Source organism: Lepidothrix coronata, unplaced genomic scaffold (genome assembly GCF_001604755.1).
Source record: "Lepidothrix coronata isolate B3197 unplaced genomic scaffold, Lepidothrix_coronata-1.0 Scaffold15, whole genome shotgun sequence".
In the NCBI taxonomy this organism is placed as follows: Eukaryota; Metazoa; Chordata; class Aves; order Passeriformes; family Pipridae; genus Lepidothrix; species Lepidothrix coronata.
The window spans coordinates 1,386,295-1,405,633 of record NW_016690195.1 but is presented as its reverse complement, the minus strand read 5'-3'; the positions used below and the strand labels follow the sequence as shown (position 1 = coordinate 1,405,633).

Below are 19,339 nucleotides of genomic sequence, written 5' to 3'. Positions count from 1 at the left end.
GGATTTTTAACAGCTTAACAACTCTTCCGCAGGATATATTCCAGAAGAAGAATACATTTTTCTTGAATATCTATGCAATTAAAAAATAGGATTTGGATCTATAATCTCTAGGTTTAAAATAATCACAATGTATGTAGCTTTTATAAAAGCCAGATTTAATATAAAAAGAAATCATGTGTTACATCAGACTAAAAATTGCTATTGCAGTACATAATGCTCTGGTATCTTTCTATGGCAAGAATACCACCGGTATTTATCCTCTTACCTTGCCACAAGAAATGAAAAGTAGCTTTCCATGCCATTCACTACTACTTTACATAACAGTAACTTCAGAGAGTACTAGTATTTTTTAACTCTTAGTATTGTAGACACTCTTATAAGTTTTAAGCAGCAGTTCGATACTTGGAATCTGTACAACTTCATACATTACATAAACTCACTACTCAAGGTCAGCCTTCAATATTACATATTTGCAAACAGAAAACACGCTTCTACCACATTTAACAGTTGCTTATTCTTAAACCTTTCTACTTTTGATTATGACTAGGCAATTTTTTCCTAAAGCAAAGAGTACTACTAAAATAAACACATTTTTACTACATTAAGTTCCTCACAGGAACTTCTTCAATTTTATCTTTACTATTTTCTCATTTCCTTCATATTCCTTAATCATCTATTCCATTAAAAGTTTCCTTGCTGATATTTCTTGCCTCCGAGATCAAAACATCTAATTAGCCAGTCACCTTCCAAACTGCAAAATTTATCATTCTAAATACAAAGAAGGAAGATATGCTATAGGGTGTTCCAATTTCTTTTAGAGTGATTCAAGTTGTTTCTATAAATTAAAAGAAATAAGTAAACATCATAAAAAGGTCCAATGAAACCTCAAACGGAAAACATTATATCATAATGAACATAAACTATTGATCATTTCTTTGTGCTACTACTTCGCACTTGTATGCATTTTCATTTTCTTCTCAGAAAAACTCACTACATAAACTGATCTGATATCCTACAAAATAGGATTTTTTAATCTGAAGGGGAAAAGGAGACATACTGACTTCTGGAATTTCCACAACTGTCAAACTAGCACAGAGTGATGATCTAATCTGGAATTAAGTCATGTCATACATTAGTATACTCACTAATCAGACAACAGTATGACTGAGTTTGTATGTACTGATAGCATCAACACTCCGGTTAAATCTAGTTGGCATGAGAATTAGAACTGGAAATGGATTTCAGAGTCACCATCACCAAGTTTTAGCACTAGTTAGGACTCCTCAGTTATAGCTTTGTTCTACTGTTCAGTAAGGTCAAAACCAGCAGTTAACACACTCAACATATTAGCAGCCTTCCCATATGTATGAGAAGGTTGTGATGAAGGATTGTAACAGAGGTGCACAGGGGAAGGATGAAAAACAACAGTCATATATCGAAATAAGAAAGCTTCTGTCTGGATAGGGGGAAAAGCTTTCTTGCCATGAGAACAGTCAAGCAGTGGTACAGGTTGCACAGAGAGGTAGGGTGTTCTTGGAGATTTTCAAGACCTGACTTCGTAAAACCCTAAGGAACTTGGTCTGATCCCATAGCTGACTCCGATTTTAGAAGATTGAATTAGAGACTTTCTGCAGTCCCTTCCAACTTGAATTTTCTGACAACCCTTTTATTTTTTGCCAGGTGAAAAGAAATAGTTGCCTTTTGCTCTTCCGGAAAGCACTGTTCAGCTAAAGGCAGTGTGACTGGCATCGATACTTCTGCTGCAGAACCTCTGCACAAACCTTTTTCTTAAAAAACACAGATGTCAAAAAAACACCATGACCTTCTCCTTGATGACTTATTCTTGCATGAGCAACCACTGATGGTTCCCTGGTTCACTCTAAATTTGATCTCTCTGGGCCCTCCTGCAAAAAAGAATCTTTCCTTCTGTTATCTCTGAAGCTTTCTTTTGTGTGCGCTCTGAGCACTTCTCAGAAAATTCACATCTCCTGTTATGCAGCAGATTCATGACTTCTGTTCTTCCCAGTCTTCTTGTCATAGCACTGAATTCCAGTAGCTTAGTCTCAACACGCTCTATTGCTCTTACAGAAGAAGCCACCCTCTCAACCTCCCTGAGAGTTTTTCACCTGATGCAGTACCTGGCAGCTACAATAAGGCAAAAAGGCAGCCTTCCCCTCTGCTGTCCAAGCACACCTTTCGTAATAGAACAAGAAATAACACCAGATTAACAGTTGAACAAAACAGGTGCTCTCAGTCACAGCTTCCACTGCCATTTGTGCAAATAAACTACAGACTGGAGTAAGAGCACTATTTATAGCTCTAAGCTTAGGTGTCTTGGTGCTTTGGTAGCCCACCTACATACTTAAGAGTTTGCTGTTAATTTCAACATACACACTGAACTAAGCTCTCCTGCAATTCTGAAATAATTCAACTTAAGAAACTTATATACATTTATGTGTAGCTATGGATTCCACGCATGCACGTATTCCTTTCACAGCTTACTGGGATTTTTAGCTTTTCTTTTTCTCTTTCACTGTGCTTTTGACAGAATTTATACATTCATTTTCACACAACAGACATTTAAAAAGTCTCAACTGAATTTTGAAGCATCAGAATACTGCATTTTTCAATTTCAAACCTTATTAGTGTATATTAATTAGACCAGAAAAAAAATAAAAAGGTAATCATAATTACTGGTTTCCATGCATACTTGGCATCGATTGGCAGTTTCCTATTTCAGGTCACTACAGAATCATTGCTTCTGGCAAAGGATTTACTAAGAAGATACTCAGCAAGATAAATCTGACTGATTACATATTGAAATGATAAAATGTCCCACTTATCTCCTCTCAGTGCAAGTCAGTTTATGACTTAAGAATATCACTGAAAATGTTTACAATAAGAGGAAACAAAAGCTTATACACAACTCTATTAAGCTTAAACAGTTAAGCTAAAGAAAAATTGTGCTTAGGTTGCTTATCCATGCTGGTTTTCCATCTGGAATTACTGTTGATAATCTACCAGACTTTCAAAGAAACGTACAATTTATAACAATAGTACTATTCACACACTTCATTCTGAGCCTACATGAAGGATAAGGACACATGTGGGTAGTCACCCACGCCAGACACTAAACTGTTTATACTGCGCCAGTTTCATACAGCCGTGGCCTGCCACTCCCAAGCAACTACTTAAGAGAATACACTCCTAAACTTTGATTTTAGACAGAAGGTTTAATTCATATGCCTCAAAATGAATGCCAAAACTGGTCATGTTATATGGAACAAACAAAGGTTAAATGCCAATATGTTGTAAGGAAGTGATTGGAGCTGAACAACCTGCTACACTTTGAAATGTTGGGCTTTTGCTGGCTTTTGTGTTTTGGAGTTTGGTGGCAGGGGACCAGGCAAGAGGAAAAAAGTCATTTTAAAAACAGGGGTATTAGAAAAGCAAGTCACTTATTTCAGTCTTTTTCCTAAGTGGTTAATAGAACTATGCAGCAGCTCCACATCCCTTTTTTATATGTACACCTGGGAAGAATACTGAATCCTGTTACTTTCCTCAGTGTTACCCTGATGTGGTTTAGACCAGATGTTTAAATGTTACAGTATGTACATTTTCTTCTCTTCTTCCAAGGCAAAAGCAAAATAAGAGGAATATTTGACTTCACTCCACAAGAGACCTATTTAATAGTTTGGCGGTTATGTAAGTAAAGGTAGCTTGGCTAAGTCAATGTTGACGACATACAGAACGACATGATCCTAATGAGTTGGAAAATATTGGCTCTCATGAGATTCAACCAGATGCTACTGCGCTGAGAAAGCTACTGTATTATTGAATTTCATTTTTATGAGGTAAAATTTATTATTCAACCATTAAGGTATCCCACATGAAATCTTGCATAAAATAGTTTTACAGTTACTTTCTGGAAAGTAGATTTTATTTTAACTTTAAGACATCATTTACATGAGGGATTCAAATGCCTATTTGATCACCTTCAATAGAGAAATGTAAGGTCTGCAAGCAATTTTCCCAAAAACACCAGATTAATGGAACCGAACTGTCAACAAAATAATGAACTACCTGAATAGGACAAGGAAAAAGTGGTAGTAAGTTCCAGTTTTCCAGAGTAAACTAAAGCCACATGTAACTGTGTACGTATTTTCTTGGCAGGCTGAAATGGTTAGAAACTGAGTGCTTCAGGTACTTACTAACAAATAATGGAAAAAATACACAGTAAAATTACTCTATAGGATTAATCATGCTCAACCTTTGAAAGATCTTAACTGGTGCCCTTTTCCTAAAACATTGGTATTTTGTACATTTATTTTTGTTTAAAAATTTGTATAATAATAATTGTAATAATGTTATTAACATCTATACATGCAATAATGTAGAAAGCATGATGTATTTCAGATTTATCTTTGTTTCCACTTTTATAGTGATTGAAACATAAAATTAGGATGTTTCACAAGCATGTGCAAGCACAAGAACTAACATCATTTAATTGACATATAATATGCTGTTGTGCTTGTACTCCAAAGGATTATAAAACAAAACCAAAACAGAAATTTCCAAAGATTGTAGATTGAAGATTGCTTTGTTCTATTTTTCTATTTTAGATGTAATGCATTAAAAAAAGTTAGTACTGACTTTTTCTTGACCCATGGAAAAGAGTAAAAAGCTGTTTGCAGCTGTTTTACTTATCCATTTCTTATGTTGCATTTTGTCACTTGTATTCCCATCTACTATTTTAAATTTTCTATTCTTTTTGTTCTTGCATAACTATTTTAGGCAGTATGCATCAATCTTGTACTTGAATGGTAAAGCCTATTCATTCAAGTCGTAAATTACATTGTTTACATTATCTCAATTTTTTTAATTGCCTTGGCTTCTCAGAACCCTAAAAACACCAGCCCACATTTGAAAAGAACCTTTGCCAAGTAGGCATTTAAATATATGGATTACAAAAGGAGTCACTGCAATGAAGGGAGTTAAGTGCTTTCAAAAATCCCATTAAATTCCATATCAATTATAATTAAAAACCTGCTCTTAGAAGAATTAGATAGTCTCAAGCTAAGAAAGACTAAATATTTAAACATGTTTATAAAAATATCTATCTATAAAAAAATATCTTTCTTGACATACTCATTTTATCTGTCCTCCACAAGTTCTGAGCTCAATCAGCTAGTTCTTTTCACTGGAAGTTTTAAGATAACAGACCTTACTAATACTTATGACAAATACAAATTTTAGGTAGTACAGACACTTCATTTTTAAATTCCGTCAGAAACCAAACACACACAACTTGCTTTTGAGACTTCAGATTTTATTTTTTTTTTCAGACAGCTTGCCTTTGGATAAGTTAAGTAAAAGAGAAACTCTAAGTTGATCTGATAAAGTAGCAATCTAATTACAAACTAGGAAATATTTGAGCAGTTTCCTACTAGGAAAAGGTTTCTGAAGAGCAAGGGGAGGAAAGTAGACAGGGAACAGAAGAGAGTTAATCTTAAAGCAATCTTCCCTTTCTGGTATTCTATTAATCTATTCTGAAGAAGAATTTGTAGATGATAGAGTTTGGAGAGGTTCTTCTGAATCCCTAGACCAGCTTCAGCCTCAATTACTTTTGAAAGAAGTTCTGGAGCAGGAAATCATTTCTGCTCCAGGTAAAACTTTAGGACAGAATCCCAGACACGAGCTGTAAATTCTGTTCATATGTTTGTGGAAATACACAGTGCAGTTACCTTGCAGACAGGTTCCCAAAGAGGCCTTTGTACCTTGTGAGCCTTTCCACAGCATGTCAAAGGGCCAATAGACACCTGCCTTTCTCTGAGGTTTTTCTCTCCTCCTGCAACTCATGTATCTGTACTTGTCTTCCTATTAAATTTTGCCTTTCTTCACTGTTACTGATTTTCTACTTGAAATTTTTCTACCTGCTTCTCCTTGTTTTATCTTCCTCTGCAGCACTCTTCCCTTTTTATTAGATGATCCTCTTTCTCAGTTTTTTATTGCTTTCTATTTTTTATTTCTTTTTTCCCCTAATTTCATCTGTTCTTTTCCTACAGAATATCTTAGCGCATATTATAAGCACTGTTTAAGTGATATAGTTTTAAAACTGGAAGAGATGGCTGTGTTGGAAAAAGCATACAACTATGGACCATAATTGCTGTTAAAAAATATCTTTGCTGAGAGGATGCTCGTGGTATCACTTTTGAGTTCAAGTAATACTGAATCACTATGTTACGGAAGCACATCCCTCACAAAAGCACCTGGCACAAAGCCCCAATAAAGACATAAGCCCCAATAAAGCTGAGCATCAACTGTTTCAGCCCAATAATGCTCTTCAATCACACATGAAAAGTAGGAATACAGACACAGGCAGATGAGAAAGATGTAGGCTACGTAAACAAATGGCAAACACATTTCAGACTAGCTATGTTCAAGTAGTTACTAAAGAAGAAAAATGTTAAGTCTCAGTATATTTCAAAATGGGTAGAACAGATCTGGGTGAGTAAGTTATAACTAGACCATTTCTATAACAGGCCACATTTCATTCACAGAGGACAAAAAAAGCATGTTGTTGCACTGTGTATCAAGAATGTGTAAAATCCTGTGATCCAGTCTGGAGCAGGCAGATTTGCTGAAAACCTCTGGATAACAGCAGACCATTAATAGGAAGACAAACTACATAAGTCTTTCTTTTTTTTTTTTTTTCAAGAATAATGTCATAGATGGGCAGGGTTTTTTTACTTATTTTTAACAGGGGTATAAAAATCTAGATAAATGCATAACTGTTTGTCCTGCTATATTTCCAATTAGTTAGAAAGATGGCTTTTAGAAGTTTGAAAATGCAAACATAGAGGATAATTTCAGCAATTGTATTCATAAAATACATAGTTCATGATTCTTTTTAACAGCAGAATGAAAGTAAATTATATGAAAAAAGAGATTCCCTGAGAAACAGGATAAAGTGAAGGTAAGGGGATCTTTAAGCTGTTGTTAATTTTTCCTGCAAGAAAACTACAATTTCATGGAAACATAATCGGAAAAAGCAAAGGAAAAAAAGCAAAGAGCTATAAAAGAAAATACAGCAAATGTACACCCACAAAGATTCTCAGAGAGACAATGGCTACTGCCAGGCCCACCACATGACCCGTCTAAGGCCAATCTGCACCAGCCCAGAGGAACACGAGGGCAATGGCAGGCAGGAACTCAAGGACTCCCAAGGAACACTCATCAGCTGTTGTTTTGTTTTGGAGAAACTAATTTGAATATTAGTAAAAGAATATCAGTGCATTACCCTCATAGTTACTCCACTGGAAAAAAAAATGAGAAAAAAGGAAAAAAAGAAAGAAAAACAAAGAAAGGTAAAAGAAGCGTTCAAATTCAAACTTCCCTGTGCAAATAGAGTCAGGTAATTTTTAGAAGCTCACACACATACACATTACTGTTAAAAGTATGTGAAAGCTAACACTAAGTATGTGAAAGCTAACACTAAGTATAAGGACAGCTTTCAAGGCATAATACTACATTTTACACACCAGTATTCAAACAAAATGGAGTTGGTTTATAGAATCAACAAAGACAAAAATCAGGACAAAAGGATAGACAGCAATCACTTCATAGCCTTGAACACAAAGCTGCCTTCATCTAGTTAATGCGAAGCACAACTACAGAAGTATAAAATTTACCAGGTCAAGCGTTAAGCCATGAACAAGAAAAGATCAAAACAAGTGTACTATATTGTTCATTTACTTGAAGTACTTAAAATGTGTGCTCCAGATTTTTATTCTGCAGAGATATTGTTAGCAGAGTTGTATCACAGTTCATTAAACTGACAGACTGAAACATGTTAAATGATAGAACAGGTTAGTTTGAAACTGTGCAAGCCCTAAGACCATCTGAAGTGATCAAATGACCGTATTTTCAGATTTCTCCAAGGTGTGGATTGTAAACCTGCTACCTTCAGAAACACCAGGACTTGAAAATAAAACCTCACCATTTCATCCTAAGGCAACCCACACAGAATGAAGGATTAAAAAGAACAAGTGACTTTTGGGAAAGCACTTTAAACACTTATTCCAAGGGATACACAAAAATACAACAGTTCTTTTGCAACACTAAATCAACATAGATTTAACTTTAATATAAACACCAGGAGTGAAAAAGAAAAATAAGATTGAGAAAAAACAGGACTAAAAGACTTCCAGTATTCTAATCTACCATTCTGCTTCAAGTCATGACTTTCTACATCTGAATCATTCTCCTAACACATTCTCCAAGACTGGTAATGATGGAGATTCTAAAATATCTCAGTTATTCTTGTTATGGGTTTATTCACAACAAGTAAACAATAACAGCTATAAATTACTATAGCCTGCATAGAAATCTTAAAAAAAAAAAAAAAAAGTCATTTTCTGGATGACCTTTATGTACTTGAAAATTCTGGTTTCCTCTGTAAATTGGTCAAAATGCTTAATTTATTTATTAAGGATGACAGGTAACGAATTTCATTATTTATGTCACCAACACCAAAACTTGCATATCTTCAGCAGTTTCACAACAGTTAAGTAACATTTATTTATGAAACTGGATGAGAAACATCTGCAGCCCCTCTAAAAAATTCAGTGTATGCCATTGATTAATAAAGCCCTTAATAATCCAACTTCACCTCTGAATGATCCTAAGTTACAACATTGCACCATATAAGGTAGCGAGGGTGGATGTTTCAGATGAGGAAAGTATGGAAAAATTATCCTGTATGGGAAAATTAAATGCATCCAGAAATTGGTGCCAAGGAGTGAAGCTGGGTGGCTTAGCTTACATCCTGGATTTTAAGCATAAGCTATAAATACCCATATACACACAAAAACCATTCTGTCTGTTAACTACTATAAGTAAAAACCTGGATTTAAAGGATATAGTTGTATTCACATTCACTAGCAGCGCTCTGTACCACTATAAATACTTAACCAAAAGCATCACATATTTACCTGAAGTTTGGAAAACCTCATTCAGCAAAGGTTCATTCACCACCACTGAACTGACATGTCCAACAGGATGAAACCAGCTCTGATAAATAGTTTGAAGCAGAAGAGTTTGAGCTCTAGTTGCTTGAACGGTCAAATTAGGGAGCTCAAAAATGCATTCTGTTAGTGGGACATGAGCTCGCTTGGTCCTGTTTAATATGGAGGAAAAAAAAAGGAAAATCAATACTCTGGTGTAAAAAAATAACAATTTTAGAACTTAGTCATAGAATATCAAACTATTAGCAATTAGTTTGTAAGGTTGGAACTGCATGTCTATTAGGTTTTTTCTTGTAAGAGTTGATTCTGCTTATACTGAAATGAAACCTAAATAGGACCTGTTACATGATTTAACTTTATATCTCCCTCCAAAACACGACAGGAAAATTCATATATTTGTATCTAATTATCTCTTGGTTTTAAATTACTTAATAAAAGTAATTCCATGTGCTCCCACCAAAATAAGAGCTATTCAAAATTATTAAGTTTTTAAAAACACAGAAAACACCTGTTCAAAAATTGAATGTTCTGAATTTTTTTATTTAAAAAGCTTACAATGAATTGCTAAATGAGATATGGCCAGTGACTCAAAAAACATATAGAGAATATTCATACATGCAAATACAAACAGGTACATATTCCATATTTCACTGACATAGAGCTCATTAAGTAACTATACTATTTTTCAGTGCCTTTTACTTTTTAATTGGGGAGGAGGAACAGGAGGGGACAAGTAGTGGTTAGTGCATAGTAAAGGACATTTTGTTTGGAAATAAATTCTTCTGTGACAATATAATCCACCATCAACAAGAACACTTTACAAAAACCATAGCAAAGTCAGTAACTTTTTCTTCCTAATACACACACTACTACCTGAAATGAAGCAACAGATTGATTTACTACATTCAACAAAAACTATAAAGGTTTTATAACCCTCTCATTTTGGAGCCTTTTCATGCAGCACATTTACAACATTATTATTATTGTCCTAATCACCTCCTGCTCCATCACTGAAACATACTTCTTGTGCTATTTAGCATTATTTTCTCTAATGTCCCACATGGAACTAGATGATCTTTAAGGTCCCATCCAACACTAACCATTCAACGATTCTATGATTCCATGAAAAATAATCACTGATGAACATATTGGCTCATTCTCATTCTGGAGAATTAGAAGATTTTAGGGACATCTTTAAAGCCACTTACAAATAAATAAAAAAATGTTCCATTAAGAATCAGAACCTCAAACGAGGTAAAGCTGCTAAAGCTGCTCACAAAAGCCCTTAGCCCAGAAAAAGAAGTGTGCTTTAGCAAAATATTCAGGGACTGAAGATGCAATACATGCAGACACTGAATGGCTCTTTAGATTTGAAAAATCAAAACCTTTCAAAGAACTCTCAGACGCAGTCACAAAACACTGCATCTCCCATCTGGGTCCAGAAGAAAATGCTTGCAGTTACATGACCTAACATTTGGGAGAGAACATCAGCAGTACAGACTCTGCAGGAGGCTCAATGAATTCAGAAACAGGCCATTCCTGATGCTCAAATGCTAAAACCTTTAGCAGAATCAAGCGACACAAAATTCCAGTAATAAGACTTCCTTGAATATTCTCCATCTGATTGGGAGAGTGGCCCTTCAAGACAACTAGAGGAAAAAAACACTTCACTTCTCAGACCCATGATAATTATGCTCTAAGTGAAGGAGCAGCAGAGAAAAATATTTTGTTGTTAACACTTTTGGCCCATAAGCTGCAGATAAGGTCTGTGTGACACATGAAACATGGTTTGGAAGTAAGTATTCCAAACATTTGAAGACATCTAACAGCTACTATGTTGACATGGTGGTACAGCCAAAGGCAGTGGCATGACTTGGAATTTGGACTTGGGCATACAAGCATTCACCTTAAATCACAAACAGAGCTCCTCCCTTAATCCCTCGTCAATACCAGGAAAGAGCAAAGCGAAAGCTTTCTTTCTTTGGTTTGGGTGGATTTTGTTTGCTTTTAATAGGAGTCACAGACACCAAATAGTGAGCTAGAACAAAAGTTACATATGCCCTGTTTTGGGGAACTGTGCATCTCCCACCTGCCTTTTCTGTTGACAGCCAGATAAAGATCTACAGAAAACCACTTTGGCTCAGACAACCAAAAGGAATAAAGAGCCTGGAACTTATTCTGACCACCTCTACCACACAACATGCACAAGAGGACACACGGAAATCACCATCTTGTGGATACAGTTAGATAAAACATGTGTCCCATTTCAGCTCCTCTTCAGATACAAAAACAATCCTCTGTGCAAATGTACATATATCCCTTCAAAGACTCACAGAAAAACTCTGGGTTCCATGAAAAGCACAGGTGGAAACTACAACATTGTGACCTTTCCTGATGTTCATGTCAAGTTAGAATTCAAACTTGTTTGCCTAAAATTTCCTAGAATTTAAGTCCAAGCTCGGTAATCTATCAATTTAAGCAGAAAAGGTGCACTTAAGCAAAGGAGTATTCAGGGTAATTCTGTACTTAGGAAAATCCATTCCTGTAAAACAAAATGGTGCATACATTATAAATAATTTATTTTAAAACTCAAGATTAAACAGACAGTACAACCCATTTCTTTTACACAGAACTGAAGGTGGACAAATAACTATGTGCGTTTGCAGAACTTTTCCAGGCATTACCTGGAAAGAAATGGAATGCATGGTGATATCACAATGTTTCCTGGTATTCTTCGCCCCCCCCCCCCGACATGTACTGTAATCCATTACTATTTGTCTCATTACAAAAGTGCACTGTAGCATTTTTCCTTTCTGGTATTTTTCCTTTTGTTATCCTTTCAGACAACATGTTTTTCTATTTTTCCCCTCTTATTTCTGAATATCATTTTGCAGGATTAAAACTAAATATTATAGAACAAAGTGTCTGAATATTTCAAAAGACGGGTTCCCTAGTGTAAAACTGGGAAGGAAGAAAGTAGGTAGAAAACATTTTTCAGCAAAATTCAGGACAAACATGATTCTGCAATAATTCCATCTAAAATAACAATTTGGTATTAACAAATTCATGTACTTTAGAGGGAAACTGAGGAGCTGTGACAGTCAAAACATGGAATATGGCACTGGAAAAGATTTTGCTTTAAAAGTTTGACTCTTCAACTAATACATATTACAGCTACTGTATGACCTATGTTACATTCAAAACTAAGAGTTTCACATAAAATAGTCCCTTAGGAGTAATAACAGTGTATTAATTTTTTTTAACAATATGCAAATTCTACACTTACTGTACTTTAACAATCCCATAGGAATAAAGTCCACTGGTTTTTTTCAGATAACTTTGGGGGAATGGGAAGTCGAAAATAAATCCTTTTTTATAGAAAAAAAATCAAGGCAGGGGGAAGCATTGTACCATGTGCGCAGCAAATGTTGCTTAAAGGAAATTTTAACTAGACCTGGCTAGTGATGAAAGTACAATTATAATTCAGGATTTATTATAATAGTTTCGAAACACAAACAATGCATTTAAAAGATCTTAAAATATAAGTTTGCTACCAAACTGCACCTGTTATTACAGAAAATATATCATTAATAAGGTATTGAGCTATATTTAAGAAAGTTTTTATGACCCAAGAGATATATTTGAGCAGTAAGTGAAAATACAAGTACAAATAATTTTTTTCAGTAAACCAAGTCTGATCTGTGTTTCTATACTGTATCATTAAATTTGTATTAAGCAACTGAATATGACTTTATATCAATACTCATCACCATATTAAAACAGTTATGGCACATAGTTCAGTCTAAAACCACTACTTAAACTGCATTTTAAAACTGCAACAACAATAGAAATAATTGTTTCTCAAATCTTTACACTCAAGAGTTAAGATGCATTTCTGAACATATGTTCATTTAACTGAACAGGTTAAAAAACTACCAATTCAAACACTCTTCTCTAGGGGAAAATAAATCCTAATGTAACTAGCAGGATAGGCTACTCATTAAAGCTGAACTTGGACAAGTTCCAGAATAAATTTAAGGAAATATGAACAAGCGAGTCTTGCTGTGTAGTGGCATAGAGTGAAAATGAATCTGTCCTAATTAAATGATTTTTAAATACACTTTGGTTGTACCCAGTTTGCTGACAAACTGTAATACAGACTTGCTGAAATATTTGGATAAATCTGGCATATCATTAAAGAAAATAGTTTTCTTCACTGTTTTTGAATGAAAACATGAACTGGACCTTCTTATACACCAAGCATAGGCACCAATATAACCAATTCACAGGCCTGTTATGAAATATTTTCAGTTTGTAGACTTTAGGAACAGCAACTCATTCTTGTAAAATCAACACCTCAGAGTGATTGAAAGAATATAGTGGTGAACAGCTGGGTCCAGAGGTTTATACAGAGTCCCCAACTGCAAAGCTGGACCCTGCGAAATGTTTGAAAAAATTTGATTTTTGTTATTACTCATATCCTGTACAGTAAAATACGATTAGTTCATTTTTTCCAAAATAACAAAACCAGTAACCTGCTACTAGAACCCAGCATTGTGCCTTAGAAGAACCTGAATGTAATTTAAATGCCCAAATAATTTCAGTCAGCATTTGCACACTTTTCCTCTTAGGCAAATGGAAAGTGTATGCTGGTTTTATGTGACATGAATGAAGGCTTCATCTACATACCTACAACAAACCTGTATTTATTTCTACTTAACCTGATGTTTCGTATCAACTTAAAGAAAATTATAATTTTGACCATTTTTCTTAACATTTAAGCAACTATTTATTATGGTAAAGGAAACAACGTCTAGCTATGTAATGACAAATATCAAACCTCTGAAGGGAACATGTGGAACGGGAACTGGAATTATTATTGTTTTAAATGCAAAACTGAAGTCACCACTACTCACAAAAAAAACCCTAAAACATATCATGTCCACATATACTAACACAATTTTCAGTCTTCAGTCAGCAACATACAGTTATTCATGTTAGAGGGCCAAGTTAATTATTATTAAAAAACATCTCGAAGACTGATGTCTTCAAAACTTCTTCTGTTCTTCTACAGACTACACTAAAAGCTGCCTGACATCTTATGTTATCTCTTACATGGATTAATTTTCAGGAGCTGCAGCTGCCTTGGCCTCTTATTTGTAGGAAACACTGCTAATCATAAAATCTATTACAAGGGAGAAAACAATGAACTTAAAGTTCACCACTTTTTTCTTTTATTTTCAGGAAATCAAAACATTAACTTAGTATTTCTGCAAATTTCAGATATAGGATTAGAAGAGTACAATGCTATCTTTTTAAACTGACTACTGTATCATTTTTTAAATATTAGATCTGAAATTTGTCAGTGATGAAAAATTTTTTGTAAAGTATTCAGTCATATGTGAAGTTCAAAAAAAAAAACCCCTACAGATTTCCTTCAAACATTTGTGAAAACAAAACAATACAGGCAAGAGTAAAACCTTCCATATGGCTTAGAAAATGAACAGAGACAATCCATTTTTCATTTTCAATAACATGTGTGTTTTAATGGAAGAATAAAATTTACCTTTACACAGCAAAGCAAAAATGAATAATTGCATATTATGAGACAGAAATAATAAAATCAAACAAATATCTAAAGGAAGAAACCTCAAAAATATCTATTTTAAGTAAAGAATGCAGGACTCTGGACATACCTGTTAGAAGCTCTAAATTTGGATCTTTTAAAAAATAATTTTATTTGTTTAGATATATGTGGATATTAAAAGTTATGATCATTAGATTAAAAATTACGATTGATATATGCAAATAACTATATTGGCTTGTGAAGCAACAAGGAAGTGAAAATCAGTGACCTCAGTAAGACAGTTATTGTAACTTTACCTGCCATGAGACACCACGAGCAAAAAGTGGAAGACTGCAAAAAAAACCCCAGGACTGTGAGGGTAGGAAAGTCCTAATTTTTGCCAACCTAATTCCAGCCACACTAAGCACGAGATGAGTCTTTCCACCCACTGGATTAAAAGTATAAGGAAGCAGGCAAGAAAGCAGTCTATGTCCATTTCTAGTTAGGTCATTGCCTATGTGCCACAAAATGTAACAGATCTGAACTAAAAATCTGTTGATACCAACAAGGGATTGGGGGTTTTCAGTCTTATTTTTGGATAAACTAAGGTGGCTGCTGAAACTTTAATGGAGGAACATGTGAAACCTGCAGCTGCACTAGAGAAACATATTTAGGATGTTAGATCAAATTGAGCTTACTAGTTCATCAATGGGACAGATGCTAGAAACCTAACACCCATCAAATTGCAAGTGAAGATCAAGTGAATTGTCATTTCTTCCTTTGTAAAAAACTCTGTTTCTAATAATTAAAGTGATATGAGCAATCTACAGAAGAAGAAAAGGAGATTACAACCAGGCCTCAGCCTTCTTTAAGCACTTAATATATATGGGTTACACACATTAAACAACTTAATCTTTTGCATAAAATTACATCTTTAAAGAACCATATCTTCAGAACTCCACAAAGTGTGGGGTGCACATCAAAAAACAAGAGATTAGAAACTCTCCTCATGGAGATGCCAATTCAGGACTTTTTTCTTGCTTGCACTTTAAACAACCAGCCTTTCTTTACTTCTTCTAGAAGGTCTAAATTTTTTACTTGGATCTAGGAATCTTCCTGTCATTGATGGTGGGTATTAGTGAGAACAAGGGAAGGGCTATGACATTTAGCTGCATTATGTTCAACAAGATCCAAACATAAGGACCATGAGAAAAAAGTCAGTACTCATTAGAGTGACCCATGATCAAAATGTATTAAAAGCAAAAAAAACCCAGAAACATTCCAGAAAGAAGCAAGGACTTTCTATAGGGAAGCACTGGCTCAGTGAAGGTGTTACAGGGTGGAATCATGTGAGAAGCAAAGGACTTTTACATCTACATCTAAATTGTGCCTTGTATCTTTTCACAAAAATAGCTCCTACCTGAAAAAGCAGCAATGACAAACTAAATCACATCATTATCATTTACCTCTTATATAAAAGTTGGGGGGAGGGGCAGGGAGGAATCATGTGGAACTTGGAGATGCTGTAACTAAATAGTTGCAGATGAACAAAACCACCAGGTGTAAAAGTAACCAGGTAAAAGTTGCTAGTGGTCATAAACCTTCACACTGCAAAGATCTGTGTTTATTAAAACAAAGCAAGCATTACTTTTTTTTTGTAGCTTTTAGAAATCCAGTATCATTGCTTTATATATCCAAGTGTAATCCAAGCTCAGTGGCCACAGGGGTGGTACAGGGTTTGGGAAACTGGCTTCCCACAGAGCAGCCTGCTTTACTGTCCCGGGAAGTAACCCCATCCTCTCCCTTTCCTCTCCTTTCACACAATCCCAGAAGGAGCAGAAACAGCCATTAAATCAATCGTCTAAATCTGCCACACAGAGCCATTTGGTTGCCATTAGCAGGTAAAACAGGGAGCCAGAAGGGCTCAAACATGCTGGTGCTCAGTGAAGAAAACTGCACTGACAAATCCAGTTCAAAGGTCTTCTTGGGAACAAACACAGTTTCAAATTCCTTGCTGAAGATTCAAGGGCTGAGCACAGCTCCAGCTTCAAGTAAACACTAACAACTGATCTCAATAAGAAAATTTGTCCAAAAAGGTAAGTTGGTTCTGATTTGGGGGTTTCTGTGAATTTCTTCTACTAAAAACTTGTGCATAGTGTTTATGTTGTTTAATAAATAGATTAAATACTTTGGTGGAAAAAAAAGACATATTTACACTGAGAGAAAAAAGGTTATTTGAAATTGTGGTAAATCATTTATAGCTAGTCAGAGAAGTAAGAAGGTGAATGTCTGCATTAGTGAAACAAAATTAGTACTTGAAGAAAAATATTGCACTAAATGGAGATGTCACAAACAAAATACATAAGACTAAGAGAAACAAAGCTATATCTTTAAAAAGCCATGTCTGTAGTGCTATACCTTTCCCTCATCATCCCCTGCTAAATGGGGATATATTCCCAGGCTACTGCTCAATTCTGTTAAAGACAAATCACAATGTTTGGGGGTTGGAAGGGAGAACATTTAATCCAACCTTACTGCTAAATAAAAGCACTTAACCCCACTCTTTGCCTTACAGTACCTCAAAAGCCAATTCCACTATCCTTTAAGATAAAAGTTACAGCATCAAAAGGAAGCTGCTGGAAGCAGGGAAGCCTGTTTTGTTTTTCCGATTACCAGAAAAGCCTTTAATATAGCAAAGGATGGATCAAGGGTGTCTTCAACAGCAAGGACATGAATGGACAAGGTGTGCTAATGGTTCACGTGTATACTCTGCATAACTGCAGAAGGAGTATAAAGGCTTTAAAATTACTATACTGTGGCCTCATTAAGTAGCAACCTCAAAAGAATTTTAAAGGTTATCAAAAGCTATTTAAAGCAAAACATTAAATCTCAGTAAATGCATAATACTTTGTACTTCAAAGACTACAATTATTTTTAAATCTAATTTTAACATCTTTAAGCACTGACTCCAGCATTACTTTATACCATTCATTCCCCAAAAATAATACAAACTTTAAAGCAGATTCTATGTATACACTTTTCCTGTGTTCAGTTTTGGTCCATTCACTGTGTGCCTCATAACATTTATTTCATATCCAAAAACAAAGTCATACATGTACTTTCAGAGCAACAGACTAAGTCAGTGACATTAGAAAAATTCCATTTCAATTTGCCCTTCCTCTAAAAATTTATAATACAGAAATCAGATGCTTAGAATATTCTAATCATGCTTACCAAATATATTTTCTTACATTTGATTGTTTATTTTGGAATCAGCCATTAAACTCAAAGAAAAAACATCAGCAAAGTAAAAATTTTTTAGCCTTTTGTTTAAAAAACATACATGTTATAATGGGTAAAAAAATCTGATCAATTGAAAAATGAATCCACAATTTTTGTACTCATGTCTGAACTAACACAATCCTTTCCATTTCTTGCATTGATATCAGAAGTACCTGCAACAGGTACTACAACCAATCCAAATTTGATAAACAGGTTTTATTCTCACAGTTTACTGTTTAAGGACTTTATATCCCACCTGAGCCTGACTCAGTTGTTCTTTTTTTTGTTTTTTGTTCAAATGGCCCTCTAACATTCTCATCGAAAACATGCCATGCTAAAAAATCTAGTTCAGAAACTGGGAGCTGATGTCCTTTAGAAGATTAAAACATAACGAAAAGCAGACAATGTTTACCAAACATACAGGCCCAATGGAGGTCTAAATGTTCACATGTTTTCAATACAGTACCTGTTTCTCAGTATGTACACCTGACAGGTTACTTCAACTTACTTTAAAAGGCGTTCCTAAAGAAATAGTAATAAAAAAAAATACAAACTGGGGGAAACAAGCATGAGGAGAATATAGCAAACAAATGATCCTGGACACAGGACAAAATCCTTCTCCAACCTAAAGATGAACACAGCTTCAGTAAAGCTTCTAAGGTATTATGGACAGCTGAACATGCACAGGAGCCCTTATGTTTGGTTTGAGTCAAGATAAATACAGCTTTTTTTGAATAAAATTGTTTTAGTTACCATTTATCATGGTTAAACTTTAACTGAGAGTCAGATTAAAATGCTTGTAAGAGTAAGTGCTACAGAGTTTCTGGTGCCTACTGCTTGAGAGTGAAGCTCTGCAGAGTCAAAAAAGGATATGCTACAGCTTGTCCAGCAATATTAGTGATCCATGAGCGTAATGAAGATAACCATATTATAGCTTAACTGATAAGCGTGTAGCTTATTCAAGAAGCCTTTAAACATACAGTTTTGGTGAAGGTGGAATATTTGATACATAAGGTGAATAATACAATTTCATAAACATAATTCTATAGGGAACTATATTAGAAGTCCCAATGAAAGAAAGGCCATTTTTTTCTTCAAATTATTGTATTTAATGACTACAAATTCTTAAAACAGTGCTTGCAATCCAATCAACTCCCATGGCATTGTCTTAAAAAGAAGATGCAAACAAAAAAGGTGAAAGGTTAGAGAGCAACTGCAACACTATTGTACAGTTCTTCAGAATTCTACATAATACCCAACATTTGAACAGGGCTGGCTAGCAGAATGACATCACAGTCAGCTTCAGGGTGCAAGTTTCAAGCATCCTTGATTGCAAACTAGGGAGGCCAAGTGCAGGCTCCAGTAATGGTCTGTGGCTGTGCCCACTGCTGACCGGTTTGCTTGCTCTCCGCCAGTCTCAGGCCACAGCAGTTGGCACTTTCTCAAACGATGCTGAAAGGACCAA

At 35.0% G+C, this 19,339-nt stretch overlaps 1 protein-coding gene across 5 annotated transcripts in view; it reads right to left on the bottom strand.

The window, feature by feature from the left end:
• The window catches only part of VPS13B (vacuolar protein sorting 13 homolog B), a 429,201-nt gene that overhangs the window by 332,665 nt on the left and 77,197 nt on the right, over positions 1-19,339 (bottom strand). For all 5 annotated transcript variants that reach the window (XM_017806398.1, XM_017806401.1, XM_017806402.1 and 2 more), the window contains exon 17: positions 8,994-9,178. In XM_017806398.1, coding sequence (XP_017661887.1) covers positions 8,994-9,178 — 185 coding nt within the window. The remainder of the gene's footprint in view (positions 1-8,993; positions 9,179-19,339) is intronic.